Below are 21,408 nucleotides of genomic sequence, written 5' to 3' on the forward strand. Positions count from 1 at the left end.
GGAGCAGGTGCAGTGGAGAGTGATTAAGATGATCAGGGGCCTGGAGACCAAGCCCTTAGAGAACTTAGGAATGTTAATTCTAAAGAAGAGGAGGTTAAGGGAGGACATGATTGCTCTCTTTAAGTATTTGAAAAACCGTAACTTAGAGGGCGAAGGGAGCTGTTGCTGTTGGCAGCAAGGGATAGGACTCATAATATTTGGTTTAAATTATGGGTGGAAAGGTAATGGTTGGTTAGGGAGCTGGTGAATTCCCCTTCATTGGCAGTCTTCAAACAGCAGTTGGACAAGCAGTTTCCAGGCATGTTTAGGCTGACTTTGCACTGAGTACAGGGTAGGACTATGAGACCAACCCTATTATTTTAAGTCTCCTGCTGCTGATGCAACTGGAAAAAAATGGTTTTAGATCATCCAAGACTATGGTTTAAAGCCCCATTAGGGTTTGAACCTTTTTTGACAATATTTTTCTTATATGCACAACTAGACCTCTCAAGTACATGGTGGGGAGAATTAAAAAACCCAAAACCATGTAGAATGTGCATATGTTACCAAAACTGGCATTCTTAATTGGTAATATTAACCCTTTTTATTTGTTAAAGAGTACATTATATGAAACTCCCCTTTGATTTTATAGGCAGATGTTACCCAAAGATAATATGCAAATATTACCCAAAGAATCTTCTGTCATCTAAAATTATCTTCAATATATAGGTGATCAATGGTGATCATTCTTAAGTGGTAACCTGAGAAGGAGGTATTTAATGCTCTGGTTCAGCATCCATACAGGTCTCCCAAGGGTTCCGGGGCATGCGAGGTAAGGAGATGAACAGAAGAGCAATCCCACAGATGAACAGAAGGACAAAAGAAGCACAGGCACAGGCAAAAGACCAAGAGTAGTAGTACTCGATCCAGACAGTGTCGTCACTGTCAATCATCCTTTTGACGGACTGCCTCATGACTTCCACAGAAATGATAATGCATAGACCTAGAAACAGATAAATGAAAATCAGCTGTATATCAGTCAGTGCTCTAACCGTGATTGGTTTAGGATGTAATCAACTCCCATTAACTTCTTTCTGCTATCTTATAGATAATTTCTAATCAATGAATGAGCAATTGTTGGAGAGAGTTGTTTTGCAAATTGTTACTTATATGAAGTACATGAGTCTGTAAAGCATTGTCTCTGTTTTGTAAAATATATTCTGTGAGGAAAAAGAATAACCACATGATGCACATCTTTTTCAGGTACTATAAGCTCTCAAACTATATTGAATTCAAGGGTGAGTGCATGGTTACTGTTCTAAAATTGTCTTTATACAGGAGCATAACCCTAAACTAAAGTGTCTGAGCATGTCTACTCTTGGGATTAGAATAGGAAGTCAACATAAAATTTTAGGCATTGACTATATTAAAATGTTAACTGGAACTCTTAACTTGTATAATAGTATACCTGATAATGTTTTGTTTTATCGGTTATATCTAGTCATGGATTGTAATAAAACTGAATCTGACTATATTCAAATGAATACACACACACACAAATATACACATATTACTGACAGTTAAATATACCAGCTGCACGGTACCAATTGCAGGTTAATCACGTATTGCATTTTATCTAATCAGTTTATGAACTGTAATAGATGACTAAAAGCAATTGTACAACTACAACAATTTAAAAAAAAAACCTGAAGAAAACCATTATGTTTGAGCTAAATTTTCTATCAGTAGTATGGAACTTTCCTGCCTTCTTCCTTCAGCCTGCTTTTGGTGCCCATGGCTGTCCATAACTAGCTGCTCCTGGAGGATAGGGGACCTGACTAAAAGGCATGGTGGGATGGTCTGCCATGATAAGCAGGAAATTATGGATTTAGTCTGGATCAAGAAAATTACCACTTTTTAGTTTGAATCAAGAAAGATAATTTATAATTTTGTCCACAAATTTATATATTTATATACCTCTTTTCTATCTTACACTTTAAGTGATTATTACATTGCAAGTATGTCTAAATTTCTTCTTGTGTAAAGATTCTTCCTTTACTGTGGTTTATTTTATTGGATAAGACCAATCAAACCTGCTCAGACATGAATTTGCCAGATAATCCTATGCAATCTTACCCAACAGTGACTCCTACTGAAATCAATGAGGTTTACTGCTATGGAGACTTGTTTAGGATTGCTCTCATCTTCCTAAAAGAGAATTGAGATACTAAACTATTTATCAGAGCTCCTGGATGGGTAGGTTGTAAGAAGGAACAACTAAAGCACAATCTGAAGAGACCAGATATAGAATCTCGCTAACAGACCAAGAATAACTCTCAACTTTCAAGTGGAGCAAACAGTGATTTCTGTTTCTCCTATAATGAGGGAGAATTTTTGGGAATTGATTCAAAGAACAGTTATCCTTCTTCAGTTTAAGCTTGTGTTCTTTGGGGTCAATATTTCCTATCATTTTTCAACTTGTTCACACTATGACTTCATGAAACAGTGAGGACCATTGTTTACTCTAGCAGAGTCTCTCATGGGTCACACAGTACACATCATCTACTCCCAGATTATTTTAACTGAAGATGTCAGATACTTTACTACTGAACAACAATTTCACCCAACAATCATCAATGCTCCCACAAGCAATCTTCTACCTGAAAAGGTGTAAAACATAGATGCCGGCCTAAGAAGATAATCCATCTTTTTTCTGAAGGATAAGAGGACACAAAGTGTTCCGATGATGGAAAACCCAACACTGAAAATGGCAATGGCTGCTGCCGAAATGCTGTATTCTAGCAAGAAAAAAGGAAGGATGAGTCTCAGAATACAAGTTTCAGCCTTGTCAATGAACTATGTGGCACTGTGTACTTTTAACGAATTATGGGCACCCAATGGCTGGAGGCAGAAATATCTGTATCTTTGTTGTTATTCAGATGTAGCTTGGAGAATCCAAAAACAGAAAACATTGGAATTAATTGGAGACTTAGATGACATCAGGCTGCAAGTGGGCAAACAGCTAAGTAAAATGGGGAACTCACATTATAAACTCAATTGGATTATCCAGTTGAACTTATTTTGTAAGGATTCTTTGGGTGAATGAGAGAACTGCTGCTACTGAAGTGACTGTATTGAATTCAAAGTTTAAATTGTATGCCTATTTAATCCATTTGTATCCATGACTATCTTGGTGAGAGGGTACATTCAGAAATAGTAGTTATTTATTGATCAGATTTATATCCTGCCCTCCCCTGACAGGCTCAGGGTGGCTGTTATTATTAAAAGTTTCACAATAGTTTGTAAGTTTTAGATGCACAGTCTATTTTGTGTGTTCATAGTTTTAAAAAATGGCTATCTGGCTGATCACCTGATGTTGATTGACAGGAAGATGTGGAAATTACAAAACACCTCTCCAGAATGTTGCTGAGTTACAGACTTATTGTCAATTCCTAGAAAAAACTGAAATGTACTTTCAGTGTCAAAAAAGAAACAACAGCGTAGCTTGCCCTTTACTGTGGTTTGCCTTTGGCCTAAGTCAAATTTCTATAATAATGGACCCAAACACAATGTTTGTTATATCATGAGGCTCATTTATGATGACCCCTCTGTACAGTTTTCAAGACAAGAGATGTTTAGGAGTGGTTCGCCATTGCCTGTATTTGCACAGCAATCCTAATATTGCTTGGTAGTCTCCCATCTAATGCTGACTCTGCTTAGCAGCAAAAATCTAGTATTGGTTTATCCCGGGCATTTCATGTGAGGGAATGACACTCAATGCAGTTAAAAAAAGGTTTCAAAAACTGCAATAGAAGTACTTGAAGGTGGCAACAGTGTGTCTCAAGAGGCTCAGTGAAGTCCATGGTAAGGGATCTTATTAACAAATAGTAAAACAGACACTCTTCAGTCATCACTATATGCTGGACTGTGACCAGAAATAATTAGTAATCACTCAGTCAAGGGTTAATGGAAAACTTGTGACCTCTACCAATGACAAGGAAACCAGATCAGAGTTCCCAAAAGTCTAGCCAAATCAAATCTTCCCTGGGTTACACTAGTCTCATCTCTATCGTCATCTAAAAATATCACTGAACTATAATCCTTGAAAACTTTTTAACTTCTTAGTGTGTTGTTGTGAGTCACAGCAAATCCATTATTAAATGGCTGTCAAGACATGTGGTCCAACTAAACTTAAAAATTCTTACCTCTCTGTGTTGTTACTTCAAATATTTCTGTACTTTCTCCTGGGGCAAAGTGTGTGAAGTACGAACAGTTGTGTTCTATGGAAAAACAAGACAATGTGTAAAATTTTGGTACCAAGTTGGAATCAAGTTGAACATAGTTTCTTATTTTAGTAAAGATTTGGGATCATAGCAGTTTCATTTTTTTAAAAAATCAGTTTTTATTCAATAATATGGCTTTATTGTCCAGATCCTCATGCCTAACAACATTAATTTTTAAAAAGCTCCCCTTTTCCGTTAAAATTTCCTAATTATAAAAGTTTTAATGTTTGTTTTATGCTGAATTAGTAATAGGCAAGGACTTAGTAATGTTCCATTCATCATTCTGCGGAAGAAATGATAAATTCTAATAATTGCTCATAAACATCCTACTTTAACAAAGGGACTCTCTCTCTCTTTCAATAAAGGGCATCTAATTAAACATCCCTGTTACAAAACCAGTGTTCTGAAAAGGAACTGCAAATCAGCTTTTCAATTTAGGCATTTAATCTTGCAGCAAAAAAAAAGAGTTACCATATTTTGGCATATATAAAATATGCCAAGGGTTACTGGAGGTTCTAATCTATTATATGAAAGAGAACAAATCTGAATTGAATCTTCTTGTAGTCTAAGAAGACTAGATCTTAAGACTGCATTTAAATCCATCTAACCAAGCTGCTGTTTCTAATCAAGGAATGGCAACTTCTTGAAGAATAGCCAGTACACATTTAGGCAACACCAAATAGTCCACATAAAGTAAAATTGAAAGTTCTTGTTAGTTAATAATGGACACATAACAAATGTGTCCTGAAACAACTGTGATTATTCAATTTTATTCCTATCTTCCAAGGTATTTTATCTCTCTATTTATTCAATAAATAGGGAGATAAAATACCTTGGAAGATAGGAATAAAATCCATGGTCTGGCCTTCCAAATCACTTATCATTGTACCTACAGTAACTTGATATAACAGATTCTTACTAATAGTAGTTTCCTTCAGTTTTTGCTATAACCTAGAATCAACCACAGCATGTTCTTGTTCCTCCCTCAAGACTTCTGATTTCATTCGTTCTTTCAGTTTTAAACTGGAATAGTTTAAATGAAAGGTAATAAACCATAATAAAAGGTAAAAGGGTAATTCAGATGATAATTTTAAAATTCTTTTTATTGCATTCAAAATAGGAATCATCAGAGATTTCTCCAAAATAAATGGGCTACTCCTTGTGAACCAGATAAAATAATGGGCCAATTGTAGGGCTATTGCACCTCCATCCATACCTCATTCTGTTCCATATTTCTTATTCTTGTATTAAATATTGAACAGTTTAAATAGACAGTGTCAAAACAGAAGCTGTCCCGTCTCAATCAAATATTATCCTCAGACTGGCTAGAAAGAACTAAAAAAAGTAAACCATGTAGTTGGTGAAATACAAATATGAATAAAAAATACATTCTTACAACTATTTATCATAAAAATTGCTTACTATTTCCATCATAAGTGGAAGATAACAAGGTTCTCCACCTTTCAAAGCAGAAAAAAAGGATATTTGGATCCTAACAGAAATAATTTCTTATTGGTCTGCAAAACCTATGCCCTGCTACTTCTTTATCATAGTTGTCATTTTAAAACCAACTTTCCAACCCTCTTAGCCATTTTAAGCTTGGGTAAGATATAGTCCGATCTCCTCAGTCTAATTTCCTGTAGAAGAACTGTCCTTCTCCTCAAGTGGCTCCATCATTAAAAATCAAACCAATCTTAAAATCAATCAATCTTAAAAACTAATCGATCTTTTTTTAACTGGTTAAACAGTTTTACATAGGTCTATCAGTTAGCAAAATATCAAATTAGTTGAGACATTAGCTGAAACACATTCTAATTATAAGGAACCACATTTCTGGGAATAAACTATTGATCTAATCTAATATTCATTTTCCCATTCCTATGGAAAGCTTAAGTTTGTGACTTGTTTATCCACAGTCAAAATTAAAGCACAGGGTAGATTATTGTCCACCTTATTTTAAACATAGATCTTTACTAGCATCTCTTTAGGAACCAGACCATAACTGTATTGGCACATCTATGAGTAGAGCATATGAATCCACCAAGTTTTAGTATAGGTCTAAATTTACTGTTTACCAGTTATTGTTGACCTGCTGTTTAAAAAAGAAAAAACATTCAATGTGAAGGCTTCCCTATACCTCCAAAATTTTTAATAGAATAGGCTGTGCCAAAACCTCTCTCTCTAATTTGTCCCAATTTATTCCAGTTTTTAAACAATTATAGTTATCAATAGAAATTGCAAGTGTCAGGAGAAAGAAACTACTATACTTATTATTCAATGGGAAGGCAAGCAAATCTTCAACAAAATGTCCCTTTATCAACTCATTTTTAAGGAACACTTTTTAATGAGTCATTCCATCATGTCACCAGCAGTATGAGCCAAAGCAAAGTTATATGAAAGGATTTAAAAGGAAAGTTATCTCGGCTCTTTAAAGATGAGAACAGAACTAATTTGGGGGTTCTAGTAAATAACTCTGTCTGGCATGGAAGGCCTAGGCTACTATAAATTCTCATATCAATTTTTATTGCATTATGATTAAATGAGGTGTAAAGTGGCCCAAGGTCACCAGGCAAGCTTCCATAGCAGAGTATGTGTTGTAAAAATCCTAATTTCAGATATCCTAATTCTAAACCTGAGATTTTCCAGCTCTGGAGGATGTTGTTGCCTCAATGTGGAGAGGTACAGGTGTTAAAGGAAATAGTGTTCACATGGATATGTGTAATATACTTGCTTCCCAATTTCTGTTAAAATAAGAATGATCAATTTATGCCCTTAAGGATCTGTAGTGACCATTAGTTAGTGCAAAGTAAAATGAGCTGTTTAAGATAAACCTTGAAGTTGTTTGTAGGGAATGATGGAGGATATGAAATACCCATTGGAGATTCCATTCACTAAAAAAGGTAAAGGTAGTCCCCTGTGCAAGCACCAGTCGTTTCCGACTCTGGGGTAACGTTGCTTTCACGTTTTCACAGCAGACTTTTTGCGGGGTGGTTTGCCATTGCCTTCCCCAGTCTTTTACACTTTCCCCCCAGCAAGCTGGGTACTCACTTTACTGACCTCGGAAGGATGGAAGGCTGAGTCAACCTTGGGCCGGCTACCTGAATCCAGCTTCCGCCGGAATCAAACTCAGGTCATGAGCAGAGAGTTCAGACCACAGTACTGCAGTACTGCTGCTTTACCACACTGCGCCACCGGGCCACTATGTATGATGAAGTGGCACCTGAATACATAGTAGAAGATTTTATCTCCCTATGTAGAGTCAGTTGTTCAAGTAAGTATTTATAGAACTGAAGGTATTAATAGTCACATAGGTTACGTTACAGTAACAGAATACCCTTTATAGATTCAATGGTAAATCTATTCCGTTCATCTGTCCACTGGGTATTCATTAAAAAAAATATTCTCTCAACATATGCATTGTGTCCTGGAATGCAGAAGAAAAATTGTGCTGTTTTAAGCAATTCATAATGGCAGTCTGCATTGCAGCACTTTTGAAAATATTTAACCCATTTGTCACTAACTGGTGCACTTTTGAAGTCTTCACCTATTTGAGCACTTTCCACAAAAATTTTCAGGTTACAGAACTGCGGTAAAAACATTTCACATAATCCACCATTGCATCTCAATCTCTCAAGTAGTTTATGGCATGCTGAACATAATCAAATAAAAAGCTATCAGTTAAAGTCATCAAATGAAAACAGACATTAAAAGGAACTGTCCATTTCTGCAAATATTCAAAACACACTTTGTACAAGTAAGTAGCTTCTTCCACAAACAGACCAACATCTTTCCTTCCTTTGCTTCCATCTTTCTTTACTTTGCTTAGAGTCTCGTTTGTTTTCAGTGAAAGGAAAGCTGCTTTGATTCTATGTTGCAACATTTGATAAAACTGAAACCTCAAAAATTATTTTCTTCCTTTCTGTTTCCTGGATTTTTGTATGAAACATTGGCATAAAGGAATCTAAGTGCCACAGATATGCTTCCACTAAGTAATGTTCAAAGTGTTTCTTCAATATGGCTGGTGGATTGGATTGAAACAGAAAAAAAGATTTCACACCAAGAAACATTGAGTAATCGTTCTATAGCAGGAAAAAGTGAAAGACATCTTGTTCTGCTGTGTTACAATAACTGTCATTTATATTAATAAATAAACAGCAACTCTTTGAGATTTTCTGTTCTTAGTGTACATATGGAGAATGTAAATCTTCATAGAATGATAGATTCTATGTTTGCAGTGTGTCTGCCCCATGCTGTATACAGTCATGAAGGATGAGTGCTGGACAACCAACACCAACGAATTCTCCTTAATTCATGTTTCAAGGCATGGATGACATTTTTGCTTCCAGAGTGATTGATTCCTCCAAAATTAGTGTTCACGTTGTCACCAAAGAATGCAACACACTTCATAAGAAGGCATGGTCTTTTGAAGCTTGTGTAACACAGTCCACTATTATTTCTGACTTTTAATTTGGCGTACTATTCAACTTTATCAATTGTGATTTAATGCCATGAACTTTCTGAAAATGTTGTACCATATCAGGGAATGCTTTCTGTGATCCATGGTTGCTATCATCTGTGGAAACACCTAAGCAGAATACTACTTCTGAAGTGCAATTTAAAGACATATTTCGTAGGTGATGTTTTACAGCATGAAATGACAATACTCGTTCAGTTGCTATAACTTAGTCTTCTGTTTTGAATTTTATTTGATAAATAATTCACTGACCTTTGTGGTTTTAGGACAGCTCTGGGCTTTTTTTCCCTTGTGCTTGTCACTATTGACATGTACTTCCAAATCGTGACTTCCTTTGTTTGCCACAGTCACAAAATTCTTGCATGTAGTGCATTCTGCTTCATTTCATTTCTGCCATCACTGAAGCAAGGAAATTTTATATCCAGTTCATGGCTAAATTTACACTTTCTCTTTGGCATATTCCTGGTCATGAACAAAAAATACAAGCTGCTTCACCTTCTGTCTTGTTAGTCTGGTTATTCCAAAGGGCTTCTCTCCAGTGTACAAGGTTACTCACCACAAGAAGAAGGCAGCACATGCAATGAAAAGCCTCCCGTGCAAACTCAATCACACTCCGAGGAGAGAGCTGTTAGCCAGATCCCAGAGTTCATCAGAGAGGCTGAGTCCGCACAGTCTTGGAATAATAAAATACTTTATTTGGACCTGAGAGTCAAGATAATTAAATCTTAAAGAGCACGTGAACACAAAGCATTCAGAACTAAAAGCAAGGCCTTCAGTTCAATGAATGGCGGAGCAAAGCAGTCCACAGACTTAAGAAAATCCCAGTACACAACAATGAAAAAAGAAATCCTATTCAAAATGCATACTAGGAAGTAGTGCTGCTGGCAAAACAGAAGCTTCTCTCCACTGGGGGACTGTAGGGCAAAACAGGCTCAGCCTCCCAGCAAAAAAACAAGGACATTTTCATCAATTTTTAAAACAGTCCCAAAGAAGATGGATGATGATGGGTAATATCCTCCATGGGATATTAGCTTGCTGTGCTGGGGGACTGGTGTGCTCCAGTGAAGCAGAGGGCTATGCTATCAGCAACATAGCTATTGGCAGGGTCTCCCATGGTAAGCAGGCCTCTACTAAGTACATCCTGAACTCTCACTCCATATGGTGAGAAAATCAAACTCGAAGTCTATACCATCTGGTTGTCACTGGGGTTAATGAGGACCATGTCAGAGATTGATGATCCTGGATCTCCAACAAAAATGGGGCTGCAGGACAGAGGCTCTTTGGTTGGGCAACCAAGATGGAGGCCTGATATGCTATTGGAAGCAGGATCTTTTCTAAACAACCAGAGGAGGGACCTGTGCAGTTATTGGAAAAACAGCAAAATTGAAAAATTGTCTTGAGAACAAAACAGAATAATCATACAATGCAACATCCCTGAACAGCATGGATGGTTGAAATGAATGTTTGAAATATGGGAGGGGGGAAGTGTCTCCATTCTACCATCACCAGACCCAGTGCTAGGGCCTTGGGCACCCCAGGCCAGCACCTGCCCTATGCCCCTATGCCTGCCTTGCTGCTGTACCCTTGACCGCAGGGAGGGCAGGTGCAGTGGTGCAGCAAAGGAGGTCTGAGTGGGCTCCTGCTGCCTGTGTAATGTGGTCTCAGAGAGCCTCTGAGACTGTGCTAGCATAGCTCACCTGAGAAGGCTGAGCAGGGGCTGCAGGTGAGCCATGCTACCCGGCTGCTTTCACCTCCAAGGCTGCTTTTGCCTTCGCCAAAGTCCCCCAGCACCAGCAAGTTCATGAGGGAAGCTGGATTCAAAGAAGCCCCGGTGCCCAGCTGCTTTTACCTTTAAGATGAGAAAAGCTGGGTGGGGGGCGTTCTCCTCTGAGCTTGACTTCCCTTGTGAGGGAAGCTGGGCTCAGAGAAGCTGTGCCAATGCCCACTCAGCTGCTTTTGCCTTTTAGGTGAGAGCAGCCAGGCAGCACAGTTGTCATCCGGGCTTGGCTTCCCTTGTGAGGGAAACTGTGCTTGTTGGAGAGCACACGGCCACACTCCATCCTGGTGCTCTCAGCTTCCCAGGTTTGCAGTCCAGGAAGTCAAGAGTGGCAGGGCGGGGGGAGGGGCACTCAATGGTGCCCCTTGGTGAGGTGGTGCCCTAGGCTGCTGCTTACCTTGCCTACTCCCATGTGCCGGCCATGACCATCACTGAACACCAATGAGCAGATCAGTGCTGCTTTATCATGTGAAGTGACTTTTTCACAGCGATAGAATTAGATGAAATAAGGAACTGCCAGTCAAAGGAAGAACATGAAGAATAAGAAATAAATGAAACCAGCCAAGAAATAGACCATAGAAATTAAGTTGCTCTTGAAAAACCAATAGTACATCACCCACTCACTTTCTTACATCAGCTCACCTCTGTACAGGAAGAGCTGAAGGCAAAAATCTTAGAGCAGATTAACAGCGAAGACGACAAAGATTAACCGTACCCTCTAAGCTGCAGTCTTGCATGCAAAAATTCTACTTTGTGAGCAACTGGTATTAAAGTTATGAGCTACTGGCATGAAAGTTGTGAGGTACTTCATAAATTATTGTGCTCTGGGGCCATTTTTCCTGAACTAAGACAAAAATATGTGAGCTGGAGGCTAAAAATCTGTGAGCTAGCTCAGCTTAGAGGGAACACTGCTCAGGACAACATCAAAGAAAGGATTTGCAGGATTCATTGAAAATATCAATGCAGCAGTTGAAACAATTTCTACAACAAACATAACTGAAGCCAACCAGTTGATGTATAGTGTGGCAGTTGCAACAACAAGAGAACTGAGAAAGGACATTAAGAAAAAGGTAGTTAAGGGTTTTAAGGTGAAACCAAACTGGCAAATGAACTTGTGGGGGGTGGGGTGTCAACAAATGCCATTCACATTTAAGTGCCTTAAAGGAATTAAAAGAAAGGAAACTCAAAAAAAGCAACCCTCAGAAAGAAATATTGGTTATATACAAAAATAACAGCTCAAGTTGCAGAAGAAATCAAATAATTGTTGCAGAATCCAAGAAGATTAAGAGGTACAATACAGACAAAATTTCCAATTTCAGACTAACCTACGATAGTTCTACAAATCACTAGAGAGAGATGAAAAAATAGAAGTAAAACCAGACAAAGAAAATATAACCTTCTGGAATAAACTCTGGGAAAACTCCAAAGAATACAATAAAAAAACCACTCGAATCACAGATGTAGAAAACAAACTGAAAGTAAAACAAATGGAAGATCTGACAGTAATCCTGGAAAGCCAGCAGAAACAATTGATAAAGCGATAAACTGGACAGTGCATATAAGTTATGCTATTTGCTTAAAAAGCTGAAAAGACCATCCATGGTTGTTGCAACAGCTTAATGATGTGCTTCATTCCAAAACAGTAAAAGACTGGATAACAACTGACAGGACATTTCTCATTCTGAAGAACAAAGACAAAGAAGTAATGCACAAAACTTGTAAGATTATGGCAATATATCACTCACTGCATTCTAGAAGTGAAGCTGATAATCTCTACTTACCAAGACAATTAGGTGGGGAAAGGACTCCTGAAATTTAAGCAAGCAGTTGAAAATGAAAAAAGAACACTGAATGACTATACCAAGAAAAGCAAAGAGAAGCTTCTAGTTGTATACAGACTTATTTAAGGTTACAAAAACCAAAGAAGATTACAAACAGATTGCAATCAAAACTCACTTTCTCACTTTGACAACTGGAAGGGAAAGTACTTGGACGGCCAATATTTGAAAGACACAGAGAACAAAGTTGATAACAAAAACACTTGGAAATGGCTCCAAAATGGGCACTTGAAGAAAGAAACAGAAGCACTCATTCTAGCCGCACAAGAGCAGGCACTTTAAACAAACAGTATGAAAGCCAAGATTCAGAAGATCAGTAATGCCAGCAAATGTTGACTTTGCAAGACAAAGGATGAAACAGTTGAGCACATGGTCAGTGCCTGCAATAAAATTACTCCAACTGACTATAAAGAATGTTGCCATAGAGCTGCAGCTATGATGCACTGGAATCTTTGCAAGAAGTATGGTTTACTATCAGACAGAAATTAATGGGAGCACAAACCAGACAAGTGAGCCAGTTTGGTGTAGTGGTTAAGTGTGCAGACTCTTATCTGGGAGAACTGAGTTTGATTCCCCACTCCTCCACATGCAGCTGCTGGAATGGCCTTGGGTCAGCCATAGCTCTCACAGAGCTGTCCTTGAAAGAGCAGCTTCTATGAGAGCTCTCTCAGCCCCAACCACCTCACAGGGTGTCTGTTGTGGGGAGGAAGATAAAGGAGAATGTGAGCCACTCTGAGATTTGGAGTTGAGAGTGGGATATAAATCCAATATCATCTTCTTCTTCATCATCATCATCATCATCAAGATCATGGAGATTCTTTGGGACTTCTGATGCAAACAAATAAACACTCCTGGTATCACAATTGTAGACAAAATAAGAAATGGGGTTTGGGTTATGGACACTGCAATCCCAAGAGAAAGCAGAACAGAAAAGAAAGAACGGGGGGAAAGTAACAAAATATCAAGACCTACAAATAGCACTAGAGAGCCTCTGGGAGAAGAAGATTACCACTGTGCCAGTGGCATCACCCTTGGAGCAGTGTAGAAGTCTCAAGAAAAACCTGGACATTCTGGGCGTTGAGCAAATAACATCAGCTCAGCTCCAGAAGAAAGTGTTGCTTGGAACAGTAAGAATCCTGTGAAGATACATCTGCATTCCCAAGAACTTGGCTAGATCTCAAACTGCAGAACACCATCTACCAGTCAAATATCTGACTGTGAGAATAAATAATAAGTAATTCAATAAATTGGAGATTACTCTTACTGTTCAAAGCATTTAGAAAATTAGAAATATAAAATTTCTGAAAAATTGAACCCCCCCCCCAATTGATTTTTTATTTTCTACAGGGAAAAAACCTGTTAAAAAGACAGCAAATAAAAACCACTTCTTGAGAGATAGGTGCAAACAGGCACAAACTACTGTACTTCACCACATTTACCCCTAGCGTATCTTATACCATTTTCGCACACAACTTACCTCGCAGTCACAATCCTGTTCCCTCCGCAGCGTCCGGTTGGATTTCCCACCATCTGCGCCGGAGTTACAGGAAGTGCCGCGGCTTTTGCGTAGCAAACATAAACCGCTAAAACCCAGTTTACATTTGCTATGCAGAAGCTGCGGCACTTCCTGTAACTCCGGCGCAGATGGTGGGAAATCCGACTGGACGCTGCGGAGGGAACAGGATTGTGACTGCGAGGTAAGCTGTGTGCGAAAACGGTATTAATTTTTGCCATCTTAGAGTTTCACAAAATAATATTTGAATAAAAAGAAACTATATTAGAAGTAAGTTAAGTATTTGGACAGATTTAGGTGGGTAGCTGTGTTGGTCTGAAGTAGCAGAATAAAGTTTGAGTCTGAAGTAACAGAACAAAGTTTTATTCAAGGTTTAAACTTTTCTATGCATGCACACTTCATATATTTGGACAGAAATGTACTCATATGGTAACAGGTTTAACGGCTTATTTTGCCTCAGAATTGTGATCAAACCTTCATTTTGCCACAAGCAAATTGTGGTAATTTCACAAGCGGATCTCATACTTGATGGGGGGGGGGGGATTTTAAAAATTCTTTGTACATATCCATCCTGATAGCTGTCCAGATTGTACACAGCTGTCCATTTCTAAATGATGTTCCCAGATCAAGGTTTTTGAATGGGATCTGCTTGTGAAATTACCGTTTATTTAGGCCCACTTGAAAGATTACTGTGATTTTTCATTGCATAAAATGCTGTATTATACTGCAAATGTGTGTGTGCGTGTGTTTGTGTGTTTACATTTGGAATTAGTGCATTTGGTGAGCAACAGGCTTAACAACAGGCCATTCCATGCTGTGCCAAAGCAAAGGCGAATGATAGTTTCTCAGCCTTTTCGCTAAGATCAAGTTTAGTATTTGATTTGATTGCCATTGTGCCTTGAAAACTGCCTCCTCTCAGCTCACTTAGTTGCTTTTCTACCCACCTATCCTGAAAACTACTTGAGAAAGATCTGCTCTGAAATTTCTGTCCTGAGAGACAGCTTAAGAACATAAGAACCTAAGAGAAGCCATGTTGGATCAGGCCAACAGCCCATCCAGTCCAACACTCTGTGTCACACAGTGGCCAAAAAAACCCAGGTGCCATCAGGAGATCCATCAATGGGGCCAGGACACTAGAAGCCCTCCCATTGTCCTCCCCCCAAGCACCAAGAATACAGAGCATCACTTCTCCAGAGAGTTCCACCAATACGCTGTGGCTAATAGCTACTGATGGACCTCTGCTCCATATGCTTATCCAATCCCCTCTTGAAACTGTCTATGCCTGTAGCCACCACCTCCTGTGGCAGTGCATTCCATGTGTTAATCACCCCTTGGGTGCAGAAGTACTTCCTTTTATCCATTCTAACTTGACTGCTCAGCAATTTAATTGAGTGTTCATGAGTTCTTGTATTGTGAGAAAGGGAGAAAAGTAGTTCTTTCTCTACCTTCTCTATTCCATGCATAATCTTGTAAACCTCTATCATGTCACCCCTCTGTTGACGTTTCTCCAAGCTAAAGAGCCCCAAGCGTGTTAATTTTTTTTCATAGGAAAAGTGTTCCAATCCTTTAATCATTCTAGTTGCCCTTTTCTGGACTTTCCAATGCTATAGTATTTTTTTTCGAGATGTAGTGACCAGGATTGTATACAATACTCCAAATGAGGCTGCACCATCGATTTATATGGGGCATTATAATACTGGCTGATTTATTTTCAATTCCCTTCTTAATAATTCCAAGCATATTGTTGGCCTTTTTTATTGCAGTCATACACTGTCTCAACATTTTCAGTGAGTTATCTACCACAACCCCAAGATCTCTCCTGATCAGTCTCTTGTGTGAACTATTGCTTTATTAAGCTTGTAAACCATTGCTTTATTAAGGTCTACCTGCTGTCATTATGAAGACATTTTCATTGTGATTTACCACTTGGGAGTGCCTTCTCTTAATGCTCATCAAAATGACTACCCCTGTAGCATTCCACAGCACAAGAATTGTTCCATTTCATTGCAACTAAGGATCACAGTTCAGAGTGGAGTGACACCTTGTGTTCTTATTCTTCACTGCCATTTCCAGTAGTACGCAGGTATTCAGAGGGATGGCCTTTGGGCTGTTGGAAGACTGAATGAACATAAGGAATACTGGCCTGTTGACCATCTAATTAGGATACTGCCACTGATATTTACATGGCTCTTGGTGAATATACATGACTCTGATTCCAAGTTCTGCAGTGCAGTGTACATGTGGAGCTCTGCAAATAGTAGTGCTTCTTTTCAGTCCTTCTCTACATGTGCATTACCTCTTTGGAACCTTTGAGCATAGTTATACATAGGTATGTGGATGTTAGAACACTAGGATGGCAATTTGGAAATCTGGAGATTACATGACTGAAACACTAGCATGGCTTTCAGCCTAGTGAAAGCCCTCTTTTTCCTACTGAGCTTTCACAAAAAGCAGGTGATGACATACTTCTTCATATGTGACTCCTGTGGCTGACCACCTGATATTTTCCCTAATTAACTTTTTTTCTGTTGCCTGTTCTAACAGGGGCTACAAGATTCTCACTAACTCCATTCAGGATGAGAAGGGCGTTTTAGAGATGGTGTCTTCAGGGGGGTTGTGTTGGAAGGGATTTTCTGGGATCTATCAGGGTGCATGGGTGCAATGAGGGTAGGGCATTGCCCAAGCTGCTGTTTTAGGGAATGGCAGTGTGTCTGTTGTGGGGGAGGAAGGTAAAGGAGATTGTGAGCTGCTCTGAGACTCTTCGGAGTGGAGGGCGGGATATAAATCCAATATTTATATACTGCTGCCTGCTGAATGTTTAAAATAAAAATAAATAAATACATAACCATCTAATCAAATAGATTCACTGCTTAATATATTTGCTTGTTTTGTTGGATGCCAACAAGCATATACCCAACTGGAAAGAACATAAAATGCCCCTCTGCTGCCTGTCAAATGTGCACAGTAAACAAATAGGCAATTATAGATATGGCAAATTGTGTCATAGCACTGTGATTAGAATTTATGGGAGGAAAAGGTATGGGGGGAATGTCTATAAAGGCTTTTTTAAAAAAACAACAACCTGAGATGTAAACTAAACTGAGCTTTAAAAGTAATGGGGTGGAAAAAAAGAAATTTCTGGTCTTGCCAACTATCACAAAGTCCTTGGAGCATGTGTGTGTGCTAGAATTCCAGATGCTAAATTACTTGATTACATTGCTTACACTTTTGACCAATTTTGCATTAGACCTTTAATCCTGGTTTAGCTCTGTCCCCAAACTGGCATTCTGTACTAGAATAATAGAACTAGATAAACCAACTCTATGACTCTGTAATTCTATGATTTTAGTGTGAAATGTCAGCTTAGGGACAGAAATAAACCAGGAATAAAGGTCTAGTGCAAAACTGGTCAAAATTGTAAGCAATGTGATCATGTAATCTAGCATCTGGAATTCTAATACAAGCACACTGCACTGATGCGCTAGTTCTTGCAGCTTTGGCAAAAGTGTTTTGCTGGATCATTTTCTCTTTTGCTGCAACTAATAATTAAAACATTGTATATGAAGTTCATGTATGCTAATAGGGTGCATGCCACCATAAATTTCAAGTGTCTAGGTAATTATTATTGTGTGCTATTCAGGCATCTATTATTACTAATACAATTCACACCTTCCATTTCTATTTTTTTCCTTTTATTTCCATATGTTCCACTTTTCTTTCCCCATGGAACTCAAGGCTTTTATAGTGTCTGCCTAATCCAGGATCTGGCAAGGTCTGGACATGCTTCCAGAACATTGTGGGCCTGCTCAGACATAAAGGGAAGACAGCCTTCCTGTGCCTTTAATAGCTGTATATGAATACAGCCAGCAAATATGTGTATCATATATAAATAAAATATAAAAGATGAGCATAGCAAACCCAAGGAGGAACCAAACAATACTCTATGTTTAAAGAAGGTTTGGAAATAGACTTCAAAAAGACTTGAGCAACTAACCCCCCCCCCAACTCCCCCCCCCCTTCAACTGGTGCCAGATGCTCATTTTGTTCCTTGCTAGGCAGACTGATGTGATGAATGTATTCCACATCTAAGGCACCCACAACTCACAAGACTTTGCTTTTTATGCCAACCTGTATCAGAACATGAGTTTGGCCTTCAATAAAGATTTTAGCCAGGTACATTCTGGAACATATGATCTTTCCAGTATCCTGTTCCTGAAGCTGTTACCTTCAATGTAAAAACCAGCATTCTGATATGATTTATAAAATAACCAACCAATTCAATTGTTTCATCATTGGTGTAATCTGCTTCCCAGAGGAGTTTCCAGTCAGCAGTCTGGATCGTTTGTCTCATAGTGCCTTTTGTACTAAGACATAGTACAGTGATCAAACCAGGTAGTGACTAGGAGATAATGTATATTTTGTTATTAAACATTTTTATACGTATGTCTGATTTTTATTGCACCTGTGGTGATCTCTTTTCCACATAAATATTTGAAAGGAATCGTGTCAGTGATTTCTAATGTTAGAAGCTTTGCGGTGTAGCCTGTATTTAAATTTTTCACATCAACTATTTTTTATGGCTTTTGTTGTGTATTTATATTATTTGTTTATTGGACAAAGACCTTAAATCTGTTGAAAGTATAAAATTAGTTATTGCAGAACTGGGTCAAATCACTAGTAAAATCTTAAGAACAAAGTTTGAGTCCAGTCCATTTACCAGTCCATACATGTAAGGCAGAGGTTGAACAGCAAATTCACATACAACATAATGAAGATGTTTTAACAGATGCAAACAGGAAGAACAGGCTAAGTTTATAAGGTCACCATTGTTTGAATTAAATTCCAAGGAAAAACAATGAAGCAAATAAATATGTAAAAAATGGAGATAGATGGGTAAATGTATCCTTCTTAATTATGGAGTGCCAAGAGTAATTCACTGAGACCTTGTTATTATATTCCATCTGTCGCCTCTCATGCTTGTTATTCCTGTTTGAATCTGTTAAAACAGCTTCATTATGTTGTATGCTAAATTGCTGTTCAACCTCTGTCTGCACATGAAAGCTCATACCATGAATAAAACTTTGTTGGTCTTAAGGTGCTGCTGGACTCTAACTGTATTCTAGTGAAATTTTTGTTATTATTTCTAGGTTAAAAGACTTCACCTTAGTACCCAATTTCCCAGTGGCCAAGTTCCCAAGTTCCCAACTTAGTATCCAAGTTCCCAAGTTCCACTGACAATAATGTTCTTGCATCAGGAGAAAATATGTTTATTGTCTCTCTTGACTGCTTTCTTTACTTTAGTTTTTACAGGGCAGTTGGTGAGCATTAATAGCAAATATTTGAAGACTATGTTGTGAAGGCAGCAGACCACACCACAAAAAATACATTTGAAAACTGAGCTGGTGTCCCCTTAGTTCCTCAAACAAATTTTTCTGGTGGGTGCTGGAGAAAGCTGAACCACATACCTCCTGGTAGGCTGATTGGCCCACAGCCCTTCTCCTTGCCTGGCTCTCCTTCTTGTATGTAGATCCTTTTTGTACAGAGCCGCCATAGCCCAAAGTGAGCTGCTTCACAAGTATCATTGTACTTCTCCACCTTAGGACTCAGCACAGCCCAGTGATCCGTCACCACAGCTGTAAACATTAAAGCAATGCCAACTAAAATAATAACAAAAGTCACTCGGACTTTCAGTGCCTTGCCTTCTGACATGGCTGGAAACTGCACAACAACCTATGTGATGTCTACTGCTGGCTCAGGATATATCTGCCAGTGCTAAGAACACCACGCAAAGAACATTGCAAGTCGTCTTCCAAAGCCTTGGCATATCTAAGCATTTTCAAATGTCAGCACTGTGAGTCCAAACTGGAGTAGGTGGGGGCTGGGGAAGATGGATGTGAGCCACACATACAGCTGTTGTGATATATCAGTAAGACTGAATGACTAGACTGGTTGTGAGTGAGGCTTCTATTAATGCACAGAGAGTAAGAGTAACTGGGCTGCTCAGGTTACGGTCTGAGGCCAGTTTGTTGGGATTTGCTTTGAGAACTGCACAGACTATCTTGAAGCAGTACTGACAGTGAAATGTATAGTCATCAAATATAACCAATGCCAGAGTTATGTATAAGAAAAAGAGTACCAAGGTATTCCAACTGCTATGTCAGGAAAATTCAACAAAACAAAGTCTAGGAACTTTATCGCTGTTCATAGGGAAGGCAAAGTCCAACTCTGAGTACAAATTGTTTTTACTTAATGGATCGTTCCTCTTAACATTTACTTAACAAACATTTTCAATAGACATTTGAAGACATAGGGGTTAATGTAGTAGATAAGGAAGACAGTTTTGGGACATGTGGCTGGACACACCTCTTGGTAACTTAGAGGCTGCAGATCAGATATCCACGAAAAAATGTTGATTCTAGCCAAACAGCCTCCTGAAAACTTAGGGCTAAGCACTAAGCTACTAGAGAATGGTTGCTCCAGTGAGGTATTCCTTCTTCCGTATAGGCTTACCTAATATATGCTGTGGCCTGCAAACTTTATTAAAGTGTTAAAACAAGTGCCCCTTTCTCATTAGAATGGGACACCTGTGTAGAAATAACTGACTTGGACAATGATGACAGATGATGGTCCTCATCCTCAATCTGGGAGATGGTAACAGGTATTAACAATGGTCGATACATCCTGTGGGTAGCTGATGATTATTCTTGTGCATGAGTTAGTCAACAGGTCAGAAATATTATTCAATCCGACAATGGAGGTCACTTCACCGGTGAGGAAGTATAAGAATGGGCTAGTTGCAGAGTGGTAAAGCTACAGTACTGCAGTTGGAGCCCTCTGCTCATGACCTGAGTTCAATCCCAGCAGAAGTTGGTTCAGGTAGCCGGCTCCAGGTTGACTCCGCCTTCCATCCTTCCGAGGTCGGTAAAATGAGTACCCAGCTTGCTGGGGGGAAAGTGTAGATGACTGGGGAAGGCAATGGCAAACCACCCCGTAAAAAGTCTGCCGTGAAAACTTTGTGAAAGCAACGTCACCCCAGAGTCGGAAACGACTGGTGCTTGCACAGGGGACTACCTTTACCTTTTTTAGTGAATGGAATCTCCAATGGGTATTTCATATCCTCCATCATTCCCTATAAACAACTTCTTGGAAGGACCCAAGACCATTCTTTTTTAAACAAGGAGGGGGGCTTTTTTGGAACAAATTTGAGTTAGACCATGCAAATCCAAGTAATTGTCAACCAATCAAGTGATTGTTATGCAAATCCAAGTGAATATCAGCCCATGGAACTTTACTGGATGAGAGAGCCCATCTTTTCTAACTGGCAGTTGAGAGAAACAGGCTGCTTACCTGTAACTGATGATCTTTGAGTGGTCATCTGTGCATTCACACCTTAGAGATTCAGGTGCCTGTGCCGACTCCGACGGTGATACACAATCTCCAATGAAAGGATTTTAGTGTACCACCCCTGAGCGTGCTTGGGAACTCCACTGTGCATGCCCAGAGGAGGGTGCTAGGATCCTGCCAGTTCCTTCTAACCACTGAAC

The 21,408-nt window shown here is 39.0% G+C and overlaps 1 protein-coding gene across 1 annotated transcript; it reads right to left on the reverse strand.

Moving 5' to 3' along the window:
* Positions 1–537: 537 nt before the first annotated feature.
* CACNG1 (calcium voltage-gated channel auxiliary subunit gamma 1) lies at positions 538–19,702 on the reverse strand. Its single transcript, XM_060252514.1, has 4 exons — positions 19,330–19,702; positions 4,185–4,259; positions 2,640–2,777; positions 538–982 (listed from the first exon to the last, which is right to left on the reverse strand). Exons 1-4 carry the CDS (start codon positions 19,571–19,573, stop codon positions 756–758), a joined length of 684 nt encoding a protein of 227 aa, XP_060108497.1. The 5' UTR covers positions 19,574–19,702; the 3' UTR covers positions 538–755.
* Positions 19,703–21,408: the final 1,706 nt, after the last annotated feature.

This window comes from Heteronotia binoei, chromosome 13, assembly GCF_032191835.1.
Source record: "Heteronotia binoei isolate CCM8104 ecotype False Entrance Well chromosome 13, APGP_CSIRO_Hbin_v1, whole genome shotgun sequence".
NCBI classification, from domain to species: Eukaryota; Metazoa; Chordata; class Lepidosauria; order Squamata; family Gekkonidae; genus Heteronotia; species Heteronotia binoei.